Source organism: Sardina pilchardus, chromosome 18 (genome assembly GCF_963854185.1).
Source record: "Sardina pilchardus chromosome 18, fSarPil1.1, whole genome shotgun sequence".
NCBI classification, from domain to species: Eukaryota; Metazoa; Chordata; class Actinopteri; order Clupeiformes; family Clupeidae; genus Sardina; species Sardina pilchardus.
In genome coordinates, this window is record NC_085011.1 from 23,671,142 (window position 1) to 23,692,725 (window position 21,584).

Here is a 21,584-nt window from a genome sequence, read left to right on the forward strand (position 1 = left end):
ATCATCAAAAAAAATATTTATCAAAAACACAATAATGCTCCTTTGACCACAAACTGATTCTGTTTGGATTTGCTGTGGTGACACAGCATTCTTTCTTTCATTTTTTCACATTACACACAACCAGCCCTAAGTAGTCTTGCGTAACATTTAGCCACTGATATTTTAGAGCTCACGTTTTTCAGAGCCCAGGTTTTCCTTGGTTCTATTGCTTTCTGAAACAAAGGCAGGCAGTAGTAAAACGCCCTCTTAGGCATAACATTTTATTATAGGAAATTCTCAAGTTGTCTCCCTTAGTAGCAGTGTGACATCATTCCCATGTCAAAGTGAGGCTTTTTTCTGTTTTGCATTGTGAATTAAACGACCTTGAGTGAGTGAAGGCGTTAGGCACATTTGTCACAATGCGAATTCCTTGGTCTGATAAGGAACTACCTCCCATTCTTGAAGAAATGCATGTCAGCGGAGGAGCGAGAGCAAAATGTAAATACTGAGAAAGTAATCATTAAAATTGTGCAAACTTTACCCAAATAGTGTCTCTTAGAACCAGCTGAAAACTCACTGGGAGATAAACAATGAGCTCACGTTGTCTTGGTCTGAACTGTCTGAGCTGTTTGTCCGGAATACTCCTATCCCGAGAATTGTATAAGAATGTTTGATGTTGTTTTTTCATGTCCTTAGATCTCTCAACTGATCATTCTGTTCCAACATGTCTTCCCTTCAACATGGTGGCCCTCTCAGCTCACTGTTGTTTCTGGGCCAGTTTTTGGCTCTTGTGAGCAGACTTTGTGTTTTGCTGTGAGATTTAGCCTGACTTTAACGTTGATATCGGAACATCCAGTCACTGTTTCTAAGGCGTCTTGGCCTTCAGACACCTGACTGTATCTTTATCACAGGATAAAGGATGGTTTGGATAGTTTCATTCAAATATTTCACTGAAAATGGCATTATGACATTCACTATTTATTAACTTTAGCAAATTGTGACTCAGGCATGGCCATCCAGTGATGTGTTATTACTGAACAGTTCTGAAATATGCTTGCTCTAATGAGTTCTTAAACATATTGGCTATAACCTCAGAAGAAAATCCAACCTATTTCTCAGAAAACTGCCTCAGTTATATTTTCAAAGTGACAAAATCAGCCTCCTTTTTTAATCCTCCTTAGCATGCATTTCCCTCAACCCCAGTGACCTTGCTGTAAGGAACAACAGTATGCCAACTCAATATTTCCGTGGACGTAGTACAAAGTTAAGCCATGGTGTGAAGTATTGGGTAGGGTGGGGAGGGTGTCGTGAGTACTAGCGTGTGTGCATGTGTGTGTGTGTGCGTGTGTGTGTGTGTGTGTGTGTGTGTGTGTGTGTGTGTGTGTGTGTGTGTGTGTGTGTGTGTGTGTTTTCTTTCTTTTTTTTTTAACTTAACTGCATAGCTGTGTTGTTGACAGGGGACATGGCAGGGGGATTCACACACATGTGCATATATACACACACATACTGTACATCCTCTAAAATATCATTGATCACACTCTACCTTTAGCTCCCCTGTTAACCAACTAGTTAAATTGGCTGGGCTGTTTGAAAATCCTCCATAATTCAATCGAAACAGACTTTACATCCCTGAAAGTCTAGTTACTTAAAATCCCCTCAGACCAGTTTTTCATTCAACCGAGGGAAATTTGGAAAGTTATTGAAATGGCAAGAAGTGGGTTATAGGCACCGCAGAATACAATGGAAAAAGAAACAGAAACTTCTGTGGTTTCCCTTAGGACCGTGCGTAAGAAGAGCAGCGCATTTTTTAACGCATCTAGAGAACCCCTAACTTCTGGGGGAATACATAATGACCTTTAGAATCATTATAACTTCATGGCTTTGACCATATCATCTCCTTCAGTAGTCTTCTATCTTTTCAAAATAAAGAACAACAACACAAAAAGAAACATATTTTTACAATGCTTTGGTATTATTATCCATTCTCATCTTTTTCTTAGAAGCTTCATGGTAAAATGTCTTTGGTTAATAGTAAGATCAGTGCTTTCGAATCTGTTGGAAATCTAAACAGTGCACATCGATGGGAGTGCATGCTTAAATATTGGTGCTGATATTCAATGACGTTCAAATTGCACAAGTTCTGGCCCCAGCCGTGGCGCAACTGGCTGGGGCACCTGCACCGAACGCCGTCGACCCGGGTTCGATTCCCGCCCCGTGGTCCTTTCCGGATCCCACCCCAGCTCTCTCTCCCACTCGCTTCCTGTCATTCTCTCTACTGTCCTGTCCAATTAAAGGCATAAAAAGCCCAAAAAATAACCTTTAAAATTGCACAAGTTCTCAGTTGTTCTCAGGGTTATCCATTTCCATTCGCAGGGGCGCATAGTCAAGAAATGAGCTGCTGAAATAATATTCTCACTAGAGTTGCATGTACACATTAGCTTTACAAAGGCTTCTCTCAAGACATTACCGGGCCTATATTATGTTGCTCTCTGAAATAGTCTGAGCACACCTGAGAGTTTCACGTGCGTACTGTAAACAGGATAGCTGTTGAATTGAGAACTGATAAGGAGATAACTATCTCTGTGGTCTGAAGGAGTTCAATGCTTCTGCAGAGGTGGTAGCACAACAACAATCAGGGCTCAGTGCTTTTCCACCAATGCTCTGGAGCCCTGTCACTCTAATTGGCTTTAACTGCGGAGCATCTGGGTAAATTTCCATTATGGTACTCAGGGCTGTTCCAAGCCTTGCGCCGAGTGGCGAGAGTGCTTTTGCCATCTCTCACCATTAAATCAATAACTCTGATTTGATTGCAGATCAGTTTAATGCAAATGCGTCTTGTTTCCTGACAGTCTGCATCTGCGAGGGCAGAGAAAAGCTAATCTAATGGAGCGATAAAAGGTCGCTAGTGCATCATTTTCCGTGTATCAATAAATCCAAATAGGCCTACTTCACGTAAAACAATCTGCATTTGCCAATATCTAGCCTCAAAATAATCAGAGTGGGAGGCTATCCGCTAAAATGCTCCAGGCCAGTCCCGGGTCAGATCACATGGGAAGAAGTGATGGACATAACAATAGCTGGAGCACAATTATGAGCTTTCTGGGGAAGTCGGCCCTGACCGGGACTAAGGAACTTGGGGCAAGAGGAAGTGTGGGTCGGGTTACACATTGCCACCAGAGCAGAGAGTAACGTCCATCATGTTTCTGCACCCTGGCCTTGTCGTCGCTTATCAATTATGCACTCTGTCACGATGCCCATCAACGTGCCCCCAGGCCTCTCGTTCGCAGTGTTGTTACAGTAGGTTGCTGTAGAAACGCCGGGTGACCCAGCAAGTGACCGTGAGGCTGTACTGAAGGTGAGCAGTGTGTGAACTCATGCACACGTAGTTGAGCAGGGCCCTGCTAAAGTCCATTAAACATGAGGTTGCATGGAGGGGGATGGTGGACAGGGCCTGTCACAAGCAGCTGACTCCAAGCTGTAGATGACATTGGTCTGAGCCTGAAAGGTGTCCCGTACTGGTGGCTGTTGTTTGACGGGGTCAATAACCTGAGCAGGATATATAGGGGCTTCTCTCTCCACCACTAACAGCCGGTGTGCACCACTGCATGATATCGTCCAGCACATAAATCACAAGTCCTTTTTAGACCAGTATCATGCTTACGCACTAGTCATTAGAATCAGAATCAGAATCAGCTTTATTGGCCAGGTTTGCGTTAACAAACAAGGAATTTGACTCTGGTTAATCTTTGCACTCAAGTACAGCACTCAACAATAACATAGAAAAACAGTAGAAAAAAGAGTAAGGGCGGTAAGAATAAGGGAATAGATACAGTAAGTACATTTACAAATAAATAGATGCTATGGGTGGCCTTGTTGTCCCTGTCAAGGTATAGCATGGTTGTGGACACCCCAACAGACATAGGCAAGACGCAGGATGCAATATACAATTGAAGAGAGGGTGGCAATAGTACAGGGGTGAAAATGTGCATTTAACAGTACTGTATAATTTCACAGAAGTATCTACTGGATGATTGTTTGAACATCAGCATTATAAATTAAGCTTAAATATGATTTGTTCCCCCTGCTTTAAGATTATTCAGTGGTGGCTGAAGTGTTGGCACTGTGGCACTGTAGGGCATGGCCAGGAAACACAAGCAATCTCAACAAAATAGTGTAGATTCCAATGGGCTTAGTTTGCATCTTGTTCTCAGAGACCAACAAGCCAGCCTGCAAGAGTCACACAAACCCCCCCTGACAGTGAGTCACCGTAAAGGAAGTCGGGCGTGCAAGGTTTTGTGGGGAAATGGGAGGATGTGTCAATGTCAAAAAGGTTTGCATGTGGTTGGGGCTGCAGAGAACGGTTGAGGAAGTGTGCAAAATGCGTCATGACATTTTGCATGCGACGATCCTTGAATCCTGGATGCAAGTAGAATGTAGATTCTAATGGAGATGTATGTCAGACCACGTGTTAACCGCAGGCCAGACGCTCAGTGGGTAGCCTAACCGCGTTCAGGAGGCAGAGTAGTCCTAGTCTGATCTATAATCAGATTTGATCAGTAGTGCACGCACAAGTATTTAAATTTAAAGGTGCTCTAAGCTATGTTGGGTAACGTCACTTCTGTTGACATTCAAACAAAACAGAGAACTAGCTTGCTACTCCCTCCCCCTCCCCCCTGAGCAATTGAAACTCTCCTAAATGCGCATCTCATCTGTAATTGGCTGGAACAGTTTGTTGCTTTTATGGTCCAGGCTGGACCAAGTTGTTTTTGTTGCTGTTTCTAGAGCCTGGGCTGTCCAAAGAAACCGTGTTTTTTTACAGGGCATTGAAGGCACAGGCATGTAGCCGACGGTGAGGTGATGTTTGCTGGATGTGACAAAAAACATTTTAGCTTAGAAACCACATAACATCGCTTAGAGCACCTTTAAGTAAATCATTAACATGCTATGTGTTTGCACCAATTTATAGATTGTGTCTGGATCTTTATCCATATCTAGGGCCTTATAGAAAATCGGTGGGTATACAAACTTGTCAGAGTTGACTCATTCTGAGGAGTGATGCACACATCCAGAACAGTGGTTAAAGGTGCCAGACAAACGTGTAGGCTCCAAAAATATACCTTATGTTTCGATCACACAAGAGCTTCGTCAGAGCAAAGTATATTTTTGGAGCCCATATAGTGTGCAGACCTTCTTCCCCTCGCTCAGTCATACTGAGAACATTTATGTCTTCTTCAAAGTGAACAGAGTTTATTCTGTCAAGGACAGAAGCAAGATGAAGATTTAGGATTTGAACAGAAATATACTGTGTATTGTATGTATATACTGTAACTGTATCTGATTTGACATGGAATGGCTCAGCTGTGAACATTATGTTGGTTCGGTCTCCAGAAAAAACCTGGGAATGATGTTCAGGAAGAAGTGAATAAACAATGTCCCCCATGTTGGCCTCTCGTATGCCCTTGAGCGAGGCACTTGACCTCTCATGAGGTTAGCGCAGAGCCTCTCAGACCAGCCCCAGAGCCCCCTGGGACCTGCAAGACATGTCCTCCCATCTCTCCCTGCTCTGCACACTCTAACTCATACATGGGATTTAGGAGTTTGATTGACAGAGCACATACGATTTACCCTTATTATTAAATACATGATGGCACCCCTTCAGTGTTTTCTGAGAGCAGGGCTATTATAGGGTGGGGAGAGGGGGGGGGGGGGTCATAGTGTAGGACTAAGAGCTTGCCAGGTGCGTATATGTGGGTCACTGGTAGGCAGGGTGGAGTGCACTAAACACATTTGTATATGTGCATGAGTGTGCAGGGCGTGGATGTCTCCACCTGCCATAGGTAAATACATTTGCTTTTCACACGCCGCAAGATACAACATGTGCACAAGGAAAGGTGAGAAGTGGAGAGATGGATAACCTGTCTTTTCTCGCTAACATGTGGAAAAAGGCAAACTTTACTTTGGGTTAGTGTGAGCAAATAAGTGTCTGTATCTATGGGGACGCTTGTTATTATTTCACATGGAGCCACACCTTAACGTATCTTTGTTTCCATTTTTGCACAGTTCATAATCTGCCTTGTATCGTAAACACCGCCTTTTGATCCCAGCGGACATGGAATTCAAGTCATCAAAGAAAGCATCTCAGTGAAAATCATTGAGCTGGCCATTAGGGAATGATCAAACATTTCAAGTAATTTGAGGAACTACAGTCAACATGATAAAATACTTGAGATTCCACACAAAGTTGAACGGTCGAAGGAACATTTTCTTCGGCATGGCTCCAAAAAGAATGGCCAGATTGAAGGGCTAGAACAAACATGTCCTTCCTAGACACAGGTAGCTGCTTCTGTTCTCACACTAGACTTTATCCACTGGGATTTGTGAGATCAATCCATATTTTGTTTTAACAACACGGAATGAATAATAAATGATATCTCAGTGTTTCTTTCTCTCTTTTTTTTTTAATGATTCGAGGATTCGAGGATGCTTGCCAAAAGCTTTAGTGAGATGGTGAAAGGATAGACTGTTTTCTATGCCACTGTCCAGAGAAGTTAATACATGCCCTGGGGAAAGACATCTGTGTAAGTCCTAAAAATGTAAACAGCCGATGAGGTCTGGGAAGAGGCTTGGGAAAGAGAAATGAGTGTATGCTTTGTAGAGGAAATGGTTAGTGGTTGAGTGTCCACTCCCACTCCAAGGATTGTCTTGGCTATAAAAGGCAGTGGTCTCCGTCTGTGTCTTCCCAGGAATCAATAGATGTCTTATCCAGAAGAAAGTCATTATGGTGGTGATGGTGGTGCGGCATGCTGTGGAGCAGCAGCTGGTGACAGGAACATGTCAGACACAGATGCCTGACAGAGACATGGAGCTCTCTCTCTCTCTCTGTCTGTGTGTGTATGTGTACATGCATGTGTGTACATGTGAGAGAGAGAGTGTGTGTGTGTGTGTGTGTGTGTGTGTGTGTGTGTGTGTGTGTGTGTGTGTGTGTGTGTGTGTGTGTGTGTGTGTGTGTGTGTGAGTCTAATATTTTGTGGACCACTCACATGAGTCTCCCCAGGGTGTTGTCATGTTTGGTTCTAAATCTGGAGGGCCCTCTGTTCCCTCTGAAGTGACTGCCACACAAAGGTCAGAGGGTGTCTTAAAGTGGCCTTGGCAACCCAAACACAGGAAAGAAGGAAAGACTTCATTTAACTGACAAAAGTATTGGGAAATAGCAACAGACTATATATGAATAGCTTCTGTTGGGAAGTAATAGACAAACTGAGTCTGTGAGTTTGTTCTGAACTCTGTAAAAACAGCTGAGAAAGTTTGTGTTTACAATTTCCACTGCCTTGTTTGTGACACACAGATACATCATCAAGCTCTTAAGTATTTTCCATTGAAAAGTCCAAGCATTGCTCACTGTAGCATTTAGATGGTAACGAAAAGCATCTGCAAAGCATGCCGGACAGGGTCCTCCTCACTAAGGAAGCCTGCGAGAGGATTGGCTGTGGGTTTTAAATGGGGATCTGCTTTGGTTTAAAAATAGGTGAAGTGCACAGTGAAAAACACCATTAGCTTTACCCACAGCATGTCAAGATAAGGTGGGAAAAACAGGCTCTCTTTTAGCACGGATGATGGGCAGGGCCTGCTAACTCCCCCAATTAAAAGCAAACACTGGATGCTTTCACCTATCTGGACTTAATAACCCAGTTTTATAAATATAACCACTATCCTGGCGCCAAAATTAGACATAAGACAATTGTGTCTGGGATCTAGATTGAGAGATGAAATTTTTCAATAAGCCCTCTACTCTGGACTACAGTAGAACCGCAACTGATAAGTAAAGCAGCAGTCTTTGGCTTACTGTCTATACATAGGCTACAGTCAGTCGTGCTGCTGATGTCATTTTCCTGTTCTGACGCGGTGTGAAACTTGTTTCCATGCAGCAACAGTCATCAGGTTGTTACCTCGACAGGATGGGCCGTCACGCTGAGGAACCTGTCTGTTTCTCACAGTCGAATGTGTGACACATGACACAGTGTCTCAGAGAAGCATTCATGGTTGGCCCGTTGCTTTATGTTACAAAAATATATCATTATCTGATGAGTATATTCTATAATATGACTCTTCAGAGTGTAATACAGAGATAAACAATGATTCCACGAAAGCACTGTTGGGAGATTCATTTGAAGTGTATCCACCTCTGGCAGCTCACCATTAATCATACCTCACTCAGTCCTCGTGCCTCACGGCCTATTTACTACATGGGTGGTACTGTACTACTGTGCTGTGTGTCAGTAAGCTGGAGTGGTTAAGTGTTTATTTAGGCTGCCGTTCCTCTCAGTCCTCCACACATGTGACCCAGACTCAGACTGAGCTGGTGCAGTCAAGGGCCTGAAAAGACGAACAAACAAACTGTACGAGAACACAAGCATCATTCACGAAGAGGGAGAAAACAAGAAGTGTCAGTGTAAAGCCAACAGACAAATAAAAATGACAACATAATTAGTCAGGCATGATTTCTGTCCAACAGCACACTGTAGACAAAGCTGCAATACAAAACACAAACACAAACACAAAAGTGAGGAACTGAACGTTTAAACAAGATATTTTATTTCTCTATATTTTTAGATTTGAATATGAATTCCTGTATTTGCACAAAAAAACTGAGTATTTTGTTTTCATGCTACACCCACCAATTCCTACAGGTCCTTCAAGTCCTCCAAAGAAGACCTTGTTCTGACAGGTAGGGTTCTGGTACTAGTTCTACTCAGACGGAAAATAATTTCCTGAAAGCTATACATGGTAATGTCAAATCAGTGCAACACAGGCCTTACTTAATTGCTTATTTACTTGCAAAAAACAATAAGTAATAAGTATTCGCACTGTGGGAGGAACTGAAAAGCGGATGAAAGGGTGATTATAGTGTTTGGTTATGCACCCACATGACAGAGGATGAAGCAATATATACACAGTTGTTGACTCTGTTGACAGCCAGGCACAAGATTACAAGATGACTAGGGTTACCACGTGGTTTTCTGTGGCTGACACGAGGTATGCCAAGAAACATATTGTAAAATGGCACCACCTCTTGAACAAAAGTAGTTACTGCTATGAGAAAAAAACAAGAACGTGAGGCCTAAAGACAAGTACAGTAGTGGCTGCTTACAGGCAGATATTTGTTTGTAGACCACCAGATACACATGGGAATAGATGGATGCAAAGAAAGAATAAAATAGAAATAAGAAATACATAAAATGGAAACGACATGCTATTTGACAACATGCCAAAAGCTAATAATGTAGGATATTTAGATCCAAAGAGTGAGAAGAGAGAGTATTTTTAATTCTAGTCTTTTTTCCCCGGTGTCTGGTGTTTCACCCTCATTCAAGCTTGTCAACGCTCAGTGCTTTGAATCCACCTGCTGGGTTACATCTTTGACCTTGTCTCCTGGAGGTGGCCTACTGTACGTGAGCTGTACTGCAGCGATCAAGCGGCCAGGCAGGCAGATGGATCAACAGATTGGGTGGCGCGGCCCCTGACAGATTGGCGATTCGAGGTGAGAGTGTGTGTGAGTGTGTGTGTGTGTGTGTGTGCGTGTGTGTGTGGTCCCTCTTTAGATTTTCAACCTGGATGAACAGATTGAGCCATGCTGCACCGGTGGCACCTGTTCAGAGACCTCACCGTTAATGCCCATCTCATGGCTGTCAATCAAGGCAAGGTGTTAACCGGTACAAACAATTCACAGAGGAAGATTACTGTAATGCTGTGTAAAAAAAACAAAGGCTTGAGTATTTCGTCACCTGGAAAGGGGAGAGGCTCTATTGAACTCTCTCATATCAGCTGTGCACACAAGCACACAACAAACACCAGGCCCAGTGTAATCTTATTCTTCCAAACATTCAAAACCTGCCACACGCCTGAATATCCATTGTGTTTGCTTGTATAGAAAAACTTGCCTGTTGATCTGTTGCAAATTGTGGGTTTGAATCAGTCTACCTTTCTTCCTCTTAGGCCTACAGTGAGTGTATTGTCATGAGCGTGACCAGGTCATTGAGATCAACGCTCACTTAATGGCCATAAGCTCTGAAAGCTGATTAAGTACCATGTAATGGGACATCTCACTTCAAATCATGTCTGCTGGGCTTGATACTGCTTTACAGCCGGAGGACAGCATATGGACGCTTGCTGTCCCAGGCTGTCCACCTCTCCTGTCTCAACAGTCAAACAGCAGCAGGGGAGGAGACTTGTTAGTGTGCCCAAGAGGCGGGTTATTATGGCCTAATCTCATGTTAAAACGGCATTCTAGTGACTTCTGCGGAGCCAGTGTGTTCGTTTTCACGCTACCTGTCAAGTCTCACCAAACACCTCGGTCCAGAAGCACGAGAGAGAGAGAGAGAGAGAGTGAGGGGGGATCTCTGACGGAGCACGCAGCAGCAGAGCGGTTTGAACAGTGTCTTTGGCGTTGTCTCTGACTGAGGGGGTTTGGATGAACCAGAGATGTCGGCCATGGTGCAGCAGACGCCCAAGTTGCGGGCCAGCGAGGTCTGGGCACTCTACGGAGGGGAGCTGGAGTACTGCCTGGGTGGCGAGGACGGAGAGGAGCAGGAAGCAGAGGTAAGGGGAAGTGGCCGGCCTGTGGCTGGCCACAAAGTACTGGCTCAGTCACAGGAAGTGACCCGGTTTAAGTAACTTTTTAGGGTTGCAAAAATCTTTCCTGTTAGGTTTAAATACAACATGAAAAGTGAGTAGCACCATGATTCATAAGCTAACTCATGAGAGGACTTAATAGAGGTGTTGTTATTCCTGTTGTAAATATATTGACAATAAGTACATATTAAGAAAAAGTAAAAAAAAGTAAAACATGTCCCTATATTGCCCTCCCTCCTCCCAATTCACATGCTGTACATCTTGATTTTGTTGTAGTCTTTAGCATGGAAAATGAATAATGTCTATAACTTAGTTGTGTATTCCAGGGCCACAAATATTTGACACTGAACCTTTTATATTGAGAATGTACGGCTTCTGCAGGGACATGACTGACTTCTGGCGGTTTTGTTATGGCCTCTGTGTCTCCTTTCCCTCCCTCAGTACTTTGATCGGCATTCTGAGCGCAGTGATGGCCAAGCCTCTGTCGGTGAGCACCACTCTCCGTCTGCCCCGGCTGAGTATGAGCTGGTCAGTCAGCACTCACAGGGTCTGGCCAGCCTCTCCGACCAAGACTACTACTCTCAGCTGGAGGCCCTGAAGAGAGTGCACCTGCAGAACATAGCCGAACTGGAGGTCCTGTACCTCAACGAGCTGACGGCCAGCAAGGCCAAAGCGTCTCAGGCGACACAGGTGGAGGATAAGGATGAGATAAACAAAAGGTATGTGAATTGAGAAAGTGAAGCGTTGGTACTGGATTGTCAATTCATTGACTATCACTTCTTGGGATGAATGATCATAATAACTCCCCTAACAAAAACAAAATGTTTGCGGCAGATTTGCAGATTTGTTGGAAACAAATTGGAATATTGAATATAAGTTTACTAGTAGCAAGTAGTCTAGTAGTCACTAGTAGTCACTAGTAGCAAATCTGTTCGCCAGTGATGTGAACTTTATGACAAACCTAATTTGCATGTCATTGCTGCAAAATGACAACTACAACTGTTTACCAGAGACATTCTGTTTGAGGCGGACATTCTGCCCCTCAACAGTCCCCTCCCCCAGACAATTGCACCACCCTATCCCATCTATAGTATACTATTCGTATTTATAAGATGTACATACTGTAATTACACTTACTGTATACGAAGCCATATTCTACTGCTCTTTAAACTGATCATACTGCACATACACTTAGTTTTACTCTGTTACTGTTACTACACTGCACATATCTGTACATGTTGTTCATACATTGTTCATACTGCATATTCATATCTATTCTGGTCTTATAAGGCCACTGCTAATACATTGCACATATTTATATTTGTATTTATTATATATTACTGTAAACCATTCCACTTTCTTAAAGCAACACTAAAGCACTTTTCCTCTGTCGCACGCACGCCATTTGTTTATCAAAGAAATGGCGATGTCCACAGACAAGTTAGACTATATTGCGTGATTTGACGAGAGTATGATGTATTGCGACATCCAAGCAAGTCAAATTTGTAGTCAAATTTGTGTCTCATTCAATCAAACTACAGATCCACTACCCGATCTGGTAAACTTACATAGTGTGGTTATAACCGATAGAGGGCCGCGAAGCGAATGCAGAAGTGTGGTTGACCCTGTCACGAGGTGATGAACCACTGACATGATTTTGGAAACATTATTTAAAGGTACAAAAAACTCTTTAGTATTGTTTTAACTATAGTACTGTCTACACTGCACTCTGTAAGACTCTAACAGTCTTATACTGTTTATACTGCACCACCTGTCTATATCACATTGCACTTGTTAGACGCAAAATGCATTTTGTTGTCTCTGTACATGCACTCTGCGCAACGGCCAATGTCAATAAAGCTGAATCTAATCTAAACTAATCTAAAGATGGGAAGTCTGTCTGATTATCTCTGATTATCTCTGCAGTGCTCAGGATGAGAGTGAGCCTTTGCCAGCTGGGCCAGAGACCAGCGCCATCTCCAAACAGGACTTAGAGCTCGAGCAGAAGTCGGTCAGTGAGACAGACACACCTGGGAGCCAGGGGACAGACGGGGAGCAGAAGAAGAGGGAGGAGGAGGAGGATGAGGAGACCGCAGAGAGCGCCAGCAAACAGAGCAGCGCAGATGCCGCCAATGAGGCTCAGAGTTCAAAGCCACAGGCGCAGCCAGAGCCCATGGTCGTCGTCTCTAAGGCAACCCGCGCCGCCTCGAAGGACCGTTCGAGGGCTCCCAGCAGACGGTCCTCGTGGACGGAGCGTTCCGGAAGGCGCGTCAGCAGGCCGGTGACGGTGCCCAAGCCGTTCCAGATGATGGTCCGCGAGGACGACAAGAAGCGGCGCAACGTCAAGACGCGCTCGGAGGTGGTGCTGGAGAACACCCTGCTGCGGCGCGAGCTGGAGGAGATGCGCGAGTGCCGGCGCCAGTTCCGCGCCGCGCCCGCCCCGCAGCGCACCCGCAGCCTCGGCCGCCTGGGCCGGACCACCTCCCTGGACCGCGCCTCCGACTCGAGCGGCTGCAGCGGCGGCAGCAGGAGCCGCAACGCCTCGCCGCAGCCCTTCAGCTTCATCGAGCGCGAGCGCAAGAAGAGGGAGCGCAAGCTGGAGGAGGCGCTCCTCGGCGGCGTGGGCCCCCGCGACCAGCGCTTTGTCTTCAAGGCGCGGCCCCTGCCCCGCATCTACAGGGCCTGCACCGAGGACTGCCAGCTGTTCGGGGCCGTGGAGATGCACAGCAGAGACCAGGAGCAGCAGCAGCAGCAGCAGCAGCAGTACCGTGGGCCTCCAGCCAGCAGAGGGCTCCAAAGGCACGCAAGGAGAGTGCAGGAGAGGGAGGGAATGGAAGTGGATGTGGACACAAAGAAATCCAAAGAGAAACCAGAGGGCCGAGAAGACCAAGACGAGTCCGTGGACGGACCGGAGAGGCCGATACTAGACAACGCCAACTGGACGCTGAGGAGGAAGCCGTCGCTGGCGGGTAAGGCACTGCTGCTGGAGGGGGAGAGAGGCAGAGGAGTGCGGAGGGGCAGGGAGATGGAGTGGTCCTACATCCAGCCCATCCAGCGCACCTGCATCAGCCTGAACCTGGCCTCCTCCTTTTCCGTCAAGAGCGACTACATCAGTGTGTGAGAGCCAGCCAGGACATCATGGTTTATGCAAAGTGCATACAATAAATGTGTAAAGTAGAAACTTTAAAAGTCAAGTTCATAATATTCAGTTTTAGTGTTTTTTTTTATTCAGGTACTACATGTCCTTATATTGTTTTTCATGTGCAAAATAAAGCAGTTATCTTGATGTACATTACACAATGTGTTGATTAGGAATTTTGTAAACTAACTGAAAGTAGTTTTTTACAAATAAAGTTTTTGTGATGCCACTCAGAACTCTCTCTGTTGCTGGTATTGTACACAGCACTCAAACACACGGGCAAGAAAACAAACACTCCCAAATGAAATAAACTCGCCCCGTGATTAAAGACACCAGGCTCTGTGTGTAGTGCTGCCCACCAGACATCAAAGGGCCAGTGGTGCACGTCGTGGAGTCATTTCATTTTTTCCCTTCACGTCATTCTTTCCTTCCACCTTCGTCAACCCCTTCCTGTTCCAATCAGGTCATGTGTCGTCCACTCTCATGCCACACTTGCTGAGCGTTCGTCTGACGTATGGCACAGCCTCCTGGGTGAACCACTCCCGCTTGTACAACACTAGCATCACGTCAAGCAACAGGCTGTGCTCCCTCTTCCTGCTCAGGAACATGAAAAAAAAAACAAATAAAAAAATAAAAGTGCATGATGCTTATAAATGGTGACAGGTGGTTGAAAATCAATAAACCAACATTATGCTAAATGCTAACATATGGATGGCCACAGTAGCGTGACTCACAGCTGCTTGAGGGTGTCTTTGGTCTTGCGCAGGCCGGGCTCCTGTTCGCTTGGGTTTTCTGGGTCATCTGGTGGTTTCTCTGGGAACGTTGGTGCAGGTCTCTCCTGGAACTCACTGCAGCTGGTGTAGCAGCATTTGCTGTCTGTGCACCACAGAAAAATGAGCATTGCACAGAAAAATCATGATTGTGATCTATGCATTAATTTTATTTTATTAAAAATGTCAGTGCAGTACAATACTACCGATATTAGTCAATACTTAAAAAAAAGTGCTGCTGTTCATCAAGTTTTGTGTGTGTGTGTGTGTGTGTGCGCGCGCATGTGTGAGTGTGTGTGTGTGTGTGTGTGTGTGTGTGTGTGTGTGTGTGTGTGTGCGTGTGTGTGTGTGTGTGTGTGTGTGTGTTAGTGTGTATGTGTGTGTAACTCCTGCCTGTGTTCATTCCCCCTGAGCACTGCTGGGACACATGGTGAGACACCACCAGCATTTCCGTGTTGGTAGTGACTGTGTGGACATGGGAGGACCCTGAGTTTCCATGGAGACCGTGGTTCACCTCTCTCTTCAAAGTCTCCACTCTCTCACTGAGAAGTGCATTGTCAGATTTCACCTGTAGGGAGCAGCAAGCACCCATGGTTGGTCTACTCACTGTATTATGTCAAATTTGATCAGATTGTTATGCTATAGGATGACAATGCATATGAATACAGATTCTGCCTTTTAAGAATATTTGTAAAGAATATTTGTAATGATTCTGACAAAGGTATTCATCCCAATATTTTGCATGCAGCTTACCCTCTCGTAACATTCTCTTACTTCATCAAGATGGGACATCAAATCGTCCTATTATAAAAACACAAAGACAAACATTGACATAGAGTAACATGCCTGAGTAAATCCCAACAGTAGGAAGAAAAACACGTCTGATGAGAAAAGGAAAGACAGATGGGACACCTTATCTTTCTGAAGCTGAGCCACACTCAAGGCTACATTCCCTTTGAATCTCTCATGCTCCACACTGGCACTCTGCAGCTCCGATAGCAGCCTCTCCTTAAAGGTGAAGAGAGATGGGAACCCTCTCAGATAACACAATCGGCACACTTTTATTTGCTTAAACTTTTTAACTCTCTCTTCGGCCAGCACCTCTGCTCAAAGACTCTCGAAGAGAAGCATCTCTGCCTCGGCCAACAACAACAAATAACAGAAAAGTCAAACAAGAGCGCGGAATGTTTTCTGGCTCGGCCGACAGCCACGCTGTCTCTGCAGCCTCCCCTCTTCCTGTGTTGTGCGGCAGACTGGAGGCTTAATCTTGTTGCGGTGATTAAGGAGCTTCCTGTGCTACGGGAGCTTACCGTCTGTTCGCGCAGGCTGTCCTGCTGCAGGCTGGCCTGGTCAAGCTGCAAGCAGAGCGCCTGTGTGTCCCCGGCTGCCCGGGCCTCCTCGGCGCGCAGCAGCTCGGTCAGGGCCTTCTCCCTCTCCGCGCTCTGGTCCAGCTGCTCGTCCGACACCACCAGCTCCTGCTGCAAGGCCAGCTGTGAAGAGAGAAAGAGAAAGGGAGACAGAGAGGGAGGCAGGGCAGGCAGCAGGTAACCAGGGACCACGGGGCGGGAGAGAAAGGAGAAAGGAGTTAGACAGGTGACAAGATGTACGAACAGAGGCAGACATCCCGGGTTCAGAAAGTAAAAGTCCTGCCAAGTATTTGATCCAACCATTAAGTAAACCAGCTCATCCTAACTAGCAGCCAGGTAGGTCAGATAATTAGTGATTGAAGTGCACAGGTAGAAAGAATATATGGCAGAATTTTTACTTTCTGGAACCGAAAGGTGGTGGTGGTGATGGCCGCCTCGGCATATGAAAGTGGATACAAACGGAGGAGAGTGAGGTGTAAAAAGTAAACAAGGAGATGCAATGGCCCTGAGCAAGGATGAAAGATAGGATGAACAGTTATGTGATGCATATGTTATATATATGTTATATATGTTATATATACTATACAGTTATGTATAGTGCTTTTGATCTTTTGACCTGTGCTTTTCTGGTGATCTCTGTTTACTCACAATCTGTCCTTTGAGCTGGACATTCTCGCTCTCCAGGTGAAGAAGCTGGGCTGCGTTGATCATGGAGCTCACACCCTCTACCTGAGTCTCCGCGTCTTCTCTCAGAGACTCTCCACCCTGTGGGGTTTCAGCAGAGCCAGGGGTTTGCGCCTGCCCAAACACACAAGGGATATGCACACTCAGACACAGACACAGATCTGTAGTCTGGTAGGTTTGGTAGGTAGGTTTGTGACACTGTTGAAATCAGAGCTATTTCTGGACTAATTGAAATGCTACTGCATAGCACAGAATGATAGGGAAGAACACCAATATTACAAAATGGCAGTTATATTAGTCGGGGCCAAATACCTCTGCATTGGCAGGTATTTCAGTGGTGTTACATCTAGAAATCTCTGTGGCCTCCTCTGCTTTTCTCTGCTTGAGTTCTGCCACCTCCTCCTCCTCCTCTTTACTCTCCTTGTGTTCTGCCACCTCCTTCTCCTTGTTCTCCTCTTCCTCCACCCTCTGTCTCTCTGCCCCTCTCGCCAGAAGCCTGGCCTCCAGCTCGGTCACTCTCTGGTGGAGGGAGTCTCGGTCCCTGCACGCCTGGACAATGAACTTGTCGTACTCCTCCCGGATCTTCCGCTCCCGCTTGCAGTTGGGGCACTCGGCGAGCGGGCCCGGAGCGTCGAGGAGGGACGCGGGAGAGCACGGGAGAGCACGGGAGGAGGTGGCCGACAGTCTCTCCACGGAGCGCCGCGGGGCAGGGTACACCACCCTCTCCACCCTCCCCACACTTCCCCCTCCTCCTGCTCCATCCTGGGACAGAGAGAATGGATCGGACAGGCCGCTGGAGTAGGAGCGTAGGCGGGAGGAGAGCACGCGGGACACCCTGCTCTCTGCGCTCCTTCCTCCTCCTCCTCCTCCTCCTCCAGCTGCTGCTGCTGCTGTCGATTGCTCCTCTCGCGCGCAGTTTCCCCTTCCAGCAGGATATCCAAAATGGCTGCTACCGCAGGTACCCTCAAACTGGCCCTGTTTCTCCAAATGGGGCAGGAACGCTTTGAGTTCAGGTTCATCTGGCTGCCTGTGGCCGGGCCGGAATGGCGGAGAGGAAGGACCAAATGGGATGGGAGGCAGGCAGGTCTGAGCTGTAAGCTGGAAAACGACACAATAAAACATGAATATGGTGCAGGATTCATTATCACGATTCATACCCCACCACACATTCATCTCACTATCATTCTCTGCATATGTATACAGTTTATAATTGTGACTCATTCTCGTTCAATTAAATCTTATTCTTTAGCAAGGAACAGACACAATGCTCACTAATGGACATTTGTGTTTGTATAAGACTGCCATAACATAACATTATCTGATGTCAGGGACAAATGCAGAGCAGAAAGACATTAATTTATTCAGTGTTGTTTTACATAACAAGCCAGAGCTGTGCCTCTTGCTGCTCTGGTACACCTGCCTAATCTTTGGGCTGCCCCTCATCTATGGCCGCCTATGTCTCTCAGCTCTCCTCAGACGAACATGCAGAATGTTTTACGGGCCTCTCTGCTGTCACTGCAGGCTCAAATAAAAAGCCCGTAGCTTTGGGGAATGGCCACGGGAGACTGAAAAATTCCCATAAAATATCCACCGTGAGCGCACTTGGGTGGGTGGACCAGCCCGAGGCTGGTGGGGGGTCTCCACATTAAGCTTTACGAGTCCTCTCCATGCTAGTGTGAGAGGGAACACTCGAGAAGACAAACTCTGCAGGGGTCTTGGCTGTTCATGCTGTCCGTGCAGGCTTTGCAGTATGTACCCTTTTGTCCCTGCTTAAGATTGTGTGTCTGTGTGTCTGTGTCTGTGTGTGTGTGTCTGCTCACAGCAGGCACACTCCTCCTTGCCACCACACACGGCACCTGTGTGAGACAGGGAGCCACCTCACACACGCACACACACACACACACACACACACACACACACACACACATTTCCCCAGTGACGTGGCCCTATTGCCGCAGGCCTGCATAAACAGCAGGCTGTACTCATGTCCCACTGAATGCAAGGGGGAGCTCATAAAAAAAGGGAACTTCAATACTTTGGCGAAAACGCAAAAATTGAATTAGCTCTTAGGAGGAAATGTGACACCTGTGCACAACACAGAGCAGCTGTATGTTTTTAGGCATGCACTTGGAGAATAAGTATTATACCCCTTATATACAGTTACATAAACCCTGTATGTACAAGATGATGAATAGCCTGACGAACCAGACCCACATCAAGATGTAGGGTCTGGGAACTCACCATAAGCAGGGCTCAATCGGAGGGGTGGGATCAATGGTTGTCTTTCAAATTCCCTCTCCACGCAATAGGATAAGCGCTACAACCAATCACCTTCTTGTTTCTAGTAGCAGGATGGGGAATTCACCCTTATCGGTCGCAACTTATGGTCGCAGATCAGTCGCCATTATGTTAAGCCCGCTCACCGACTCTATACACGATGTGATTGGCCTGATAGAAGTTAACATTGAACAGAGAAGTTTAATTTGTCCAGCTCGCAAGCCAACGGAGAGTTGCTAGACTACCCTGGCAGCAAATTACTGCCGCTAGGGTGCGTCTAGAATTCTAGGGCAGGTGATGCGTATATTGGGCCCTAATTCAAAGGGCAAAGTGCGTCCATCAATAGCAAAGTGAGCAAAGTGTCTTATGGATGAAATAAAGCTACTGTGTGCCCAGAGCAGAGGTGGAAAAGTCCAGCTTCAGAAAGTAAAAGTCCTACCACATACAGTATCTGTGCCAACCACTCACTTGAAACCAGCTGACTCTAATTAGACACAACTCTACAGACAGATAGAGCAGCTAATTGATTGATCACCTGTGTTAAGTGCACAGGTAGAACCAATACACCATTGGACCTTACCAGAGCCATAGAAAGAGAGAGTTGCGACACGCTTTGATGTTGCCGCCACACAATCAAAAGTTCCAAAAAACCTGCACTGAATGGCTGAATCGCAGGAGGCTGGGATGTACTTCTGGATGCTGGAAGGTGTAATCAATTAACTCATTGTCTACTGACCAAGAGATTGGCTGTAAATAGTTCCAAAAGTCCCATAACGAGGAAATAGCCAGGAAAAAGCGCTGCCATTTTTTCCTATGGAGGTCTATGGGAGTGTCGCCACTCTGTTTTATCTACCGCTCTGGACCTTACTTTCTGACGCTGGAGTTGGAGTTGGAGTTTTCCACCTCTGGCCCTGAGGGAGAATTAAGCTGTTTGAAGATGTTTGTGCTTTTGGTATTAAAATATGAAAAAGTCATAATTTTAGAATGTAGTTAGAACTAAGACTTAGCTCTATGTCTGTCATTCAAATTAGAGCCCTAGGTGTCCCTCTTCTCTGACCTGTGTGTCTGTTTCAGAGAGCCCTGGCTTGAGGGTGTGTGTTCTGTACCTGAAGTGGGGCGCACTGTAGCTGTGAGCGGTGGACGCGCCTCTCCGGGATGGCCATCGCCCGAGATGCAAACTGCAGGCTGCTTAGGGTCTCAGTGACCGAGGACAGGTGGGGAGACACCGTCACAATCAGAGACATCCGGCAATTTCCTCCCAGGCTACATGCAACACAGAGAGGGAAAAAAGAGACAACATGGTTATCATAATGGATAGAGAGCATGTTATCATGTCATTCAAATACTGTGAATAAAGTACGTAACGTAGAGGACGATGGGGACGTGAGGTGTACATTTGCCGTGCCTTGAAAGAAGCAGAACTGATTATCTATTTAAGTCTTAATGGGAGGTGTGTATCTGTTTCTTACCAGTCTCTCAGAACTCTGGTGAGCTTTGACTCTCTGTATGGAATGTGGTGACAACCAGCCACGCTGAGTGCAAAGATGACCTGAAATGAGAAGGCAGAATAAGCGAACATCACCATTATGCCTGCTGAAACACATCACATGAACAGTGTGGAATCAGAGTAATGTAATGTAACCATTAAGTCACTCTCATACAAACATAATAATAACGTCAAAATGAAGTTTCATACTCTACATGTCAAGTATTAGAGTCAAAATGATCCTTGCAGTTCAATACAAATGTCAAAACCTTGTTATATCTACAAAGACCATATGGGCCTCTTCGCCGGTTCACATTGATGGGAATCCAAAATCCAGAATACAGCCGTGTTACTTTAAAAAGGAAGGGGTTGGGGTGGAGGGGGTCAACCAAAATTCCTTTCACCTTCTCTTGCCTTATCCCCTCCTCTGTGTAAGCCACCTTCATTCAAGTGGGGTACAGTCATTGTGTTCTGCCCTGCTCATTCCACTCACACACATTCCACAAGGGAAAGAATGGGCCTCCTCTTATCTGTGGTTTCCATGGAGACATGGAGGCATTTTCACTTTGTTGGACCTGACACGTTCCTCTCCAAAGGGGAGATGGTTAACCCTTTACATAATTTCCTGAGTGGGCTGGTTGGGGTGGGGAGGGTGCTGAAGAGTAGAGATCTAAATTGACAGATGCAAGATGACAGCATGAAGCGTGACCTGCAAGGGGGGGGGGGATGACTCGAAGCCAAAAGCTGCATGTGATTATCCTCTCCGCAGCGCGCGGGCTGAAGTGTGCGCTCAGCTTTTTGGTGAACGTGCCATAACCTCCGATTAGCAAATAGCGCGGGGAGGGTGGATGTTTCAATCAAAACAAAGGGGAGGTTTTGCGAAAACACGAGAGAAATGTGACTCACATTTCCAAATATTGTGAGGGACCGCTTGAGAGTTTTGGCCTCCTGTGGGTTTTCCGGAACTGTTTGGAAACACCTCTTGACTTCCAGGGCAGCGTCGCCGCGACCGCGAGCCTTTGGGAGCCGGCACAAGAGCGTCACACAGACACACACACACACATGTCACAGGGCCAAGAGGAACAGTACATTCCTGTCCATTAGTATGACATCACCGTGCTGTGCATTAAGACCTGTTATCGCTCAGCCTATGTCAAACAGACAAGTAAGCAACGTCAGGGGCCATCACAAAGACACTGTGTTATCACTCATGCAATTATCCTGGCTCGGCGCAGTAAAGACGTCTGGAAGTG

At 46.1% G+C, this 21,584-nt stretch overlaps 2 protein-coding genes across 2 annotated transcripts in view; one reads left to right on the forward strand and one right to left on the reverse strand.

Moving 5' to 3' along the window:
• The first annotated feature begins 9,470 nt into the window (after positions 1-9,470).
• Positions 9,471-13,945, forward strand: LOC134063856 (protein FAM161A-like). The gene is made up of 4 exons (XM_062519600.1): positions 9,471-9,517; positions 10,268-10,575; positions 11,050-11,327; positions 12,535-13,945. The coding sequence occupies exons 2-4, from the start codon at positions 10,459-10,461 to the stop codon at positions 13,727-13,729; spliced, it is 1,590 nt and encodes a 529-aa protein (XP_062375584.1). The 5' UTR covers positions 9,471-9,517; positions 10,268-10,458; the 3' UTR covers positions 13,730-13,945.
• The window catches only part of si:ch211-63b16.4 (kinesin heavy chain), a 12,117-nt gene continuing 4,345 nt past the window's right edge, over positions 13,813-21,584 (reverse strand). The window contains exons 9-20 of the mRNA XM_062519187.1: positions 21,238-21,348; positions 20,315-20,394; positions 19,952-20,108; positions 17,448-17,666; positions 16,881-17,291; positions 16,533-16,682; positions 15,828-16,007; positions 15,430-15,525; positions 15,271-15,318; positions 14,911-15,085; positions 14,482-14,623; positions 13,813-14,341 (exon numbers count right to left, since the gene is read on the reverse strand). Coding sequence (XP_062375171.1) covers positions 14,212-14,341; positions 14,482-14,623; positions 14,911-15,085; positions 15,271-15,318; positions 15,430-15,525; positions 15,828-16,007; positions 16,533-16,682; positions 16,881-17,291; positions 17,448-17,666; positions 19,952-20,108; positions 20,315-20,394; positions 21,238-21,348 — 1,899 coding nt within the window. The 3' untranslated portion in view covers positions 13,813-14,211. The remainder of the gene's footprint in view (positions 14,342-14,481; positions 14,624-14,910; positions 15,086-15,270; positions 15,319-15,429; positions 15,526-15,827; positions 16,008-16,532; positions 16,683-16,880; positions 17,292-17,447; positions 17,667-19,951; positions 20,109-20,314; positions 20,395-21,237; positions 21,349-21,584) is intronic.

Bases quoted from the DNA above. Each gene is read 5' to 3' on its own strand.
- LOC134063856 (XM_062519600.1), top strand. From the start codon at position 10,459: ATGTCGGCCATGGTGCAGCAGACGCCCAAGTTGCGGGCCAGCGAGGTC. The intron at 10,576-11,049 runs GTAAGGGGAAGT...TCCCTCCCTCAG, and splicing joins GAGAGGAGCAGGAAGCAGAG to TACTTTGATCGGCATTCTGA. The intron at 11,328-12,534 runs GTATGTGAATTG...TTATCTCTGCAG, and splicing joins AAGGATGAGATAAACAAAAG to TGCTCAGGATGAGAGTGAGC.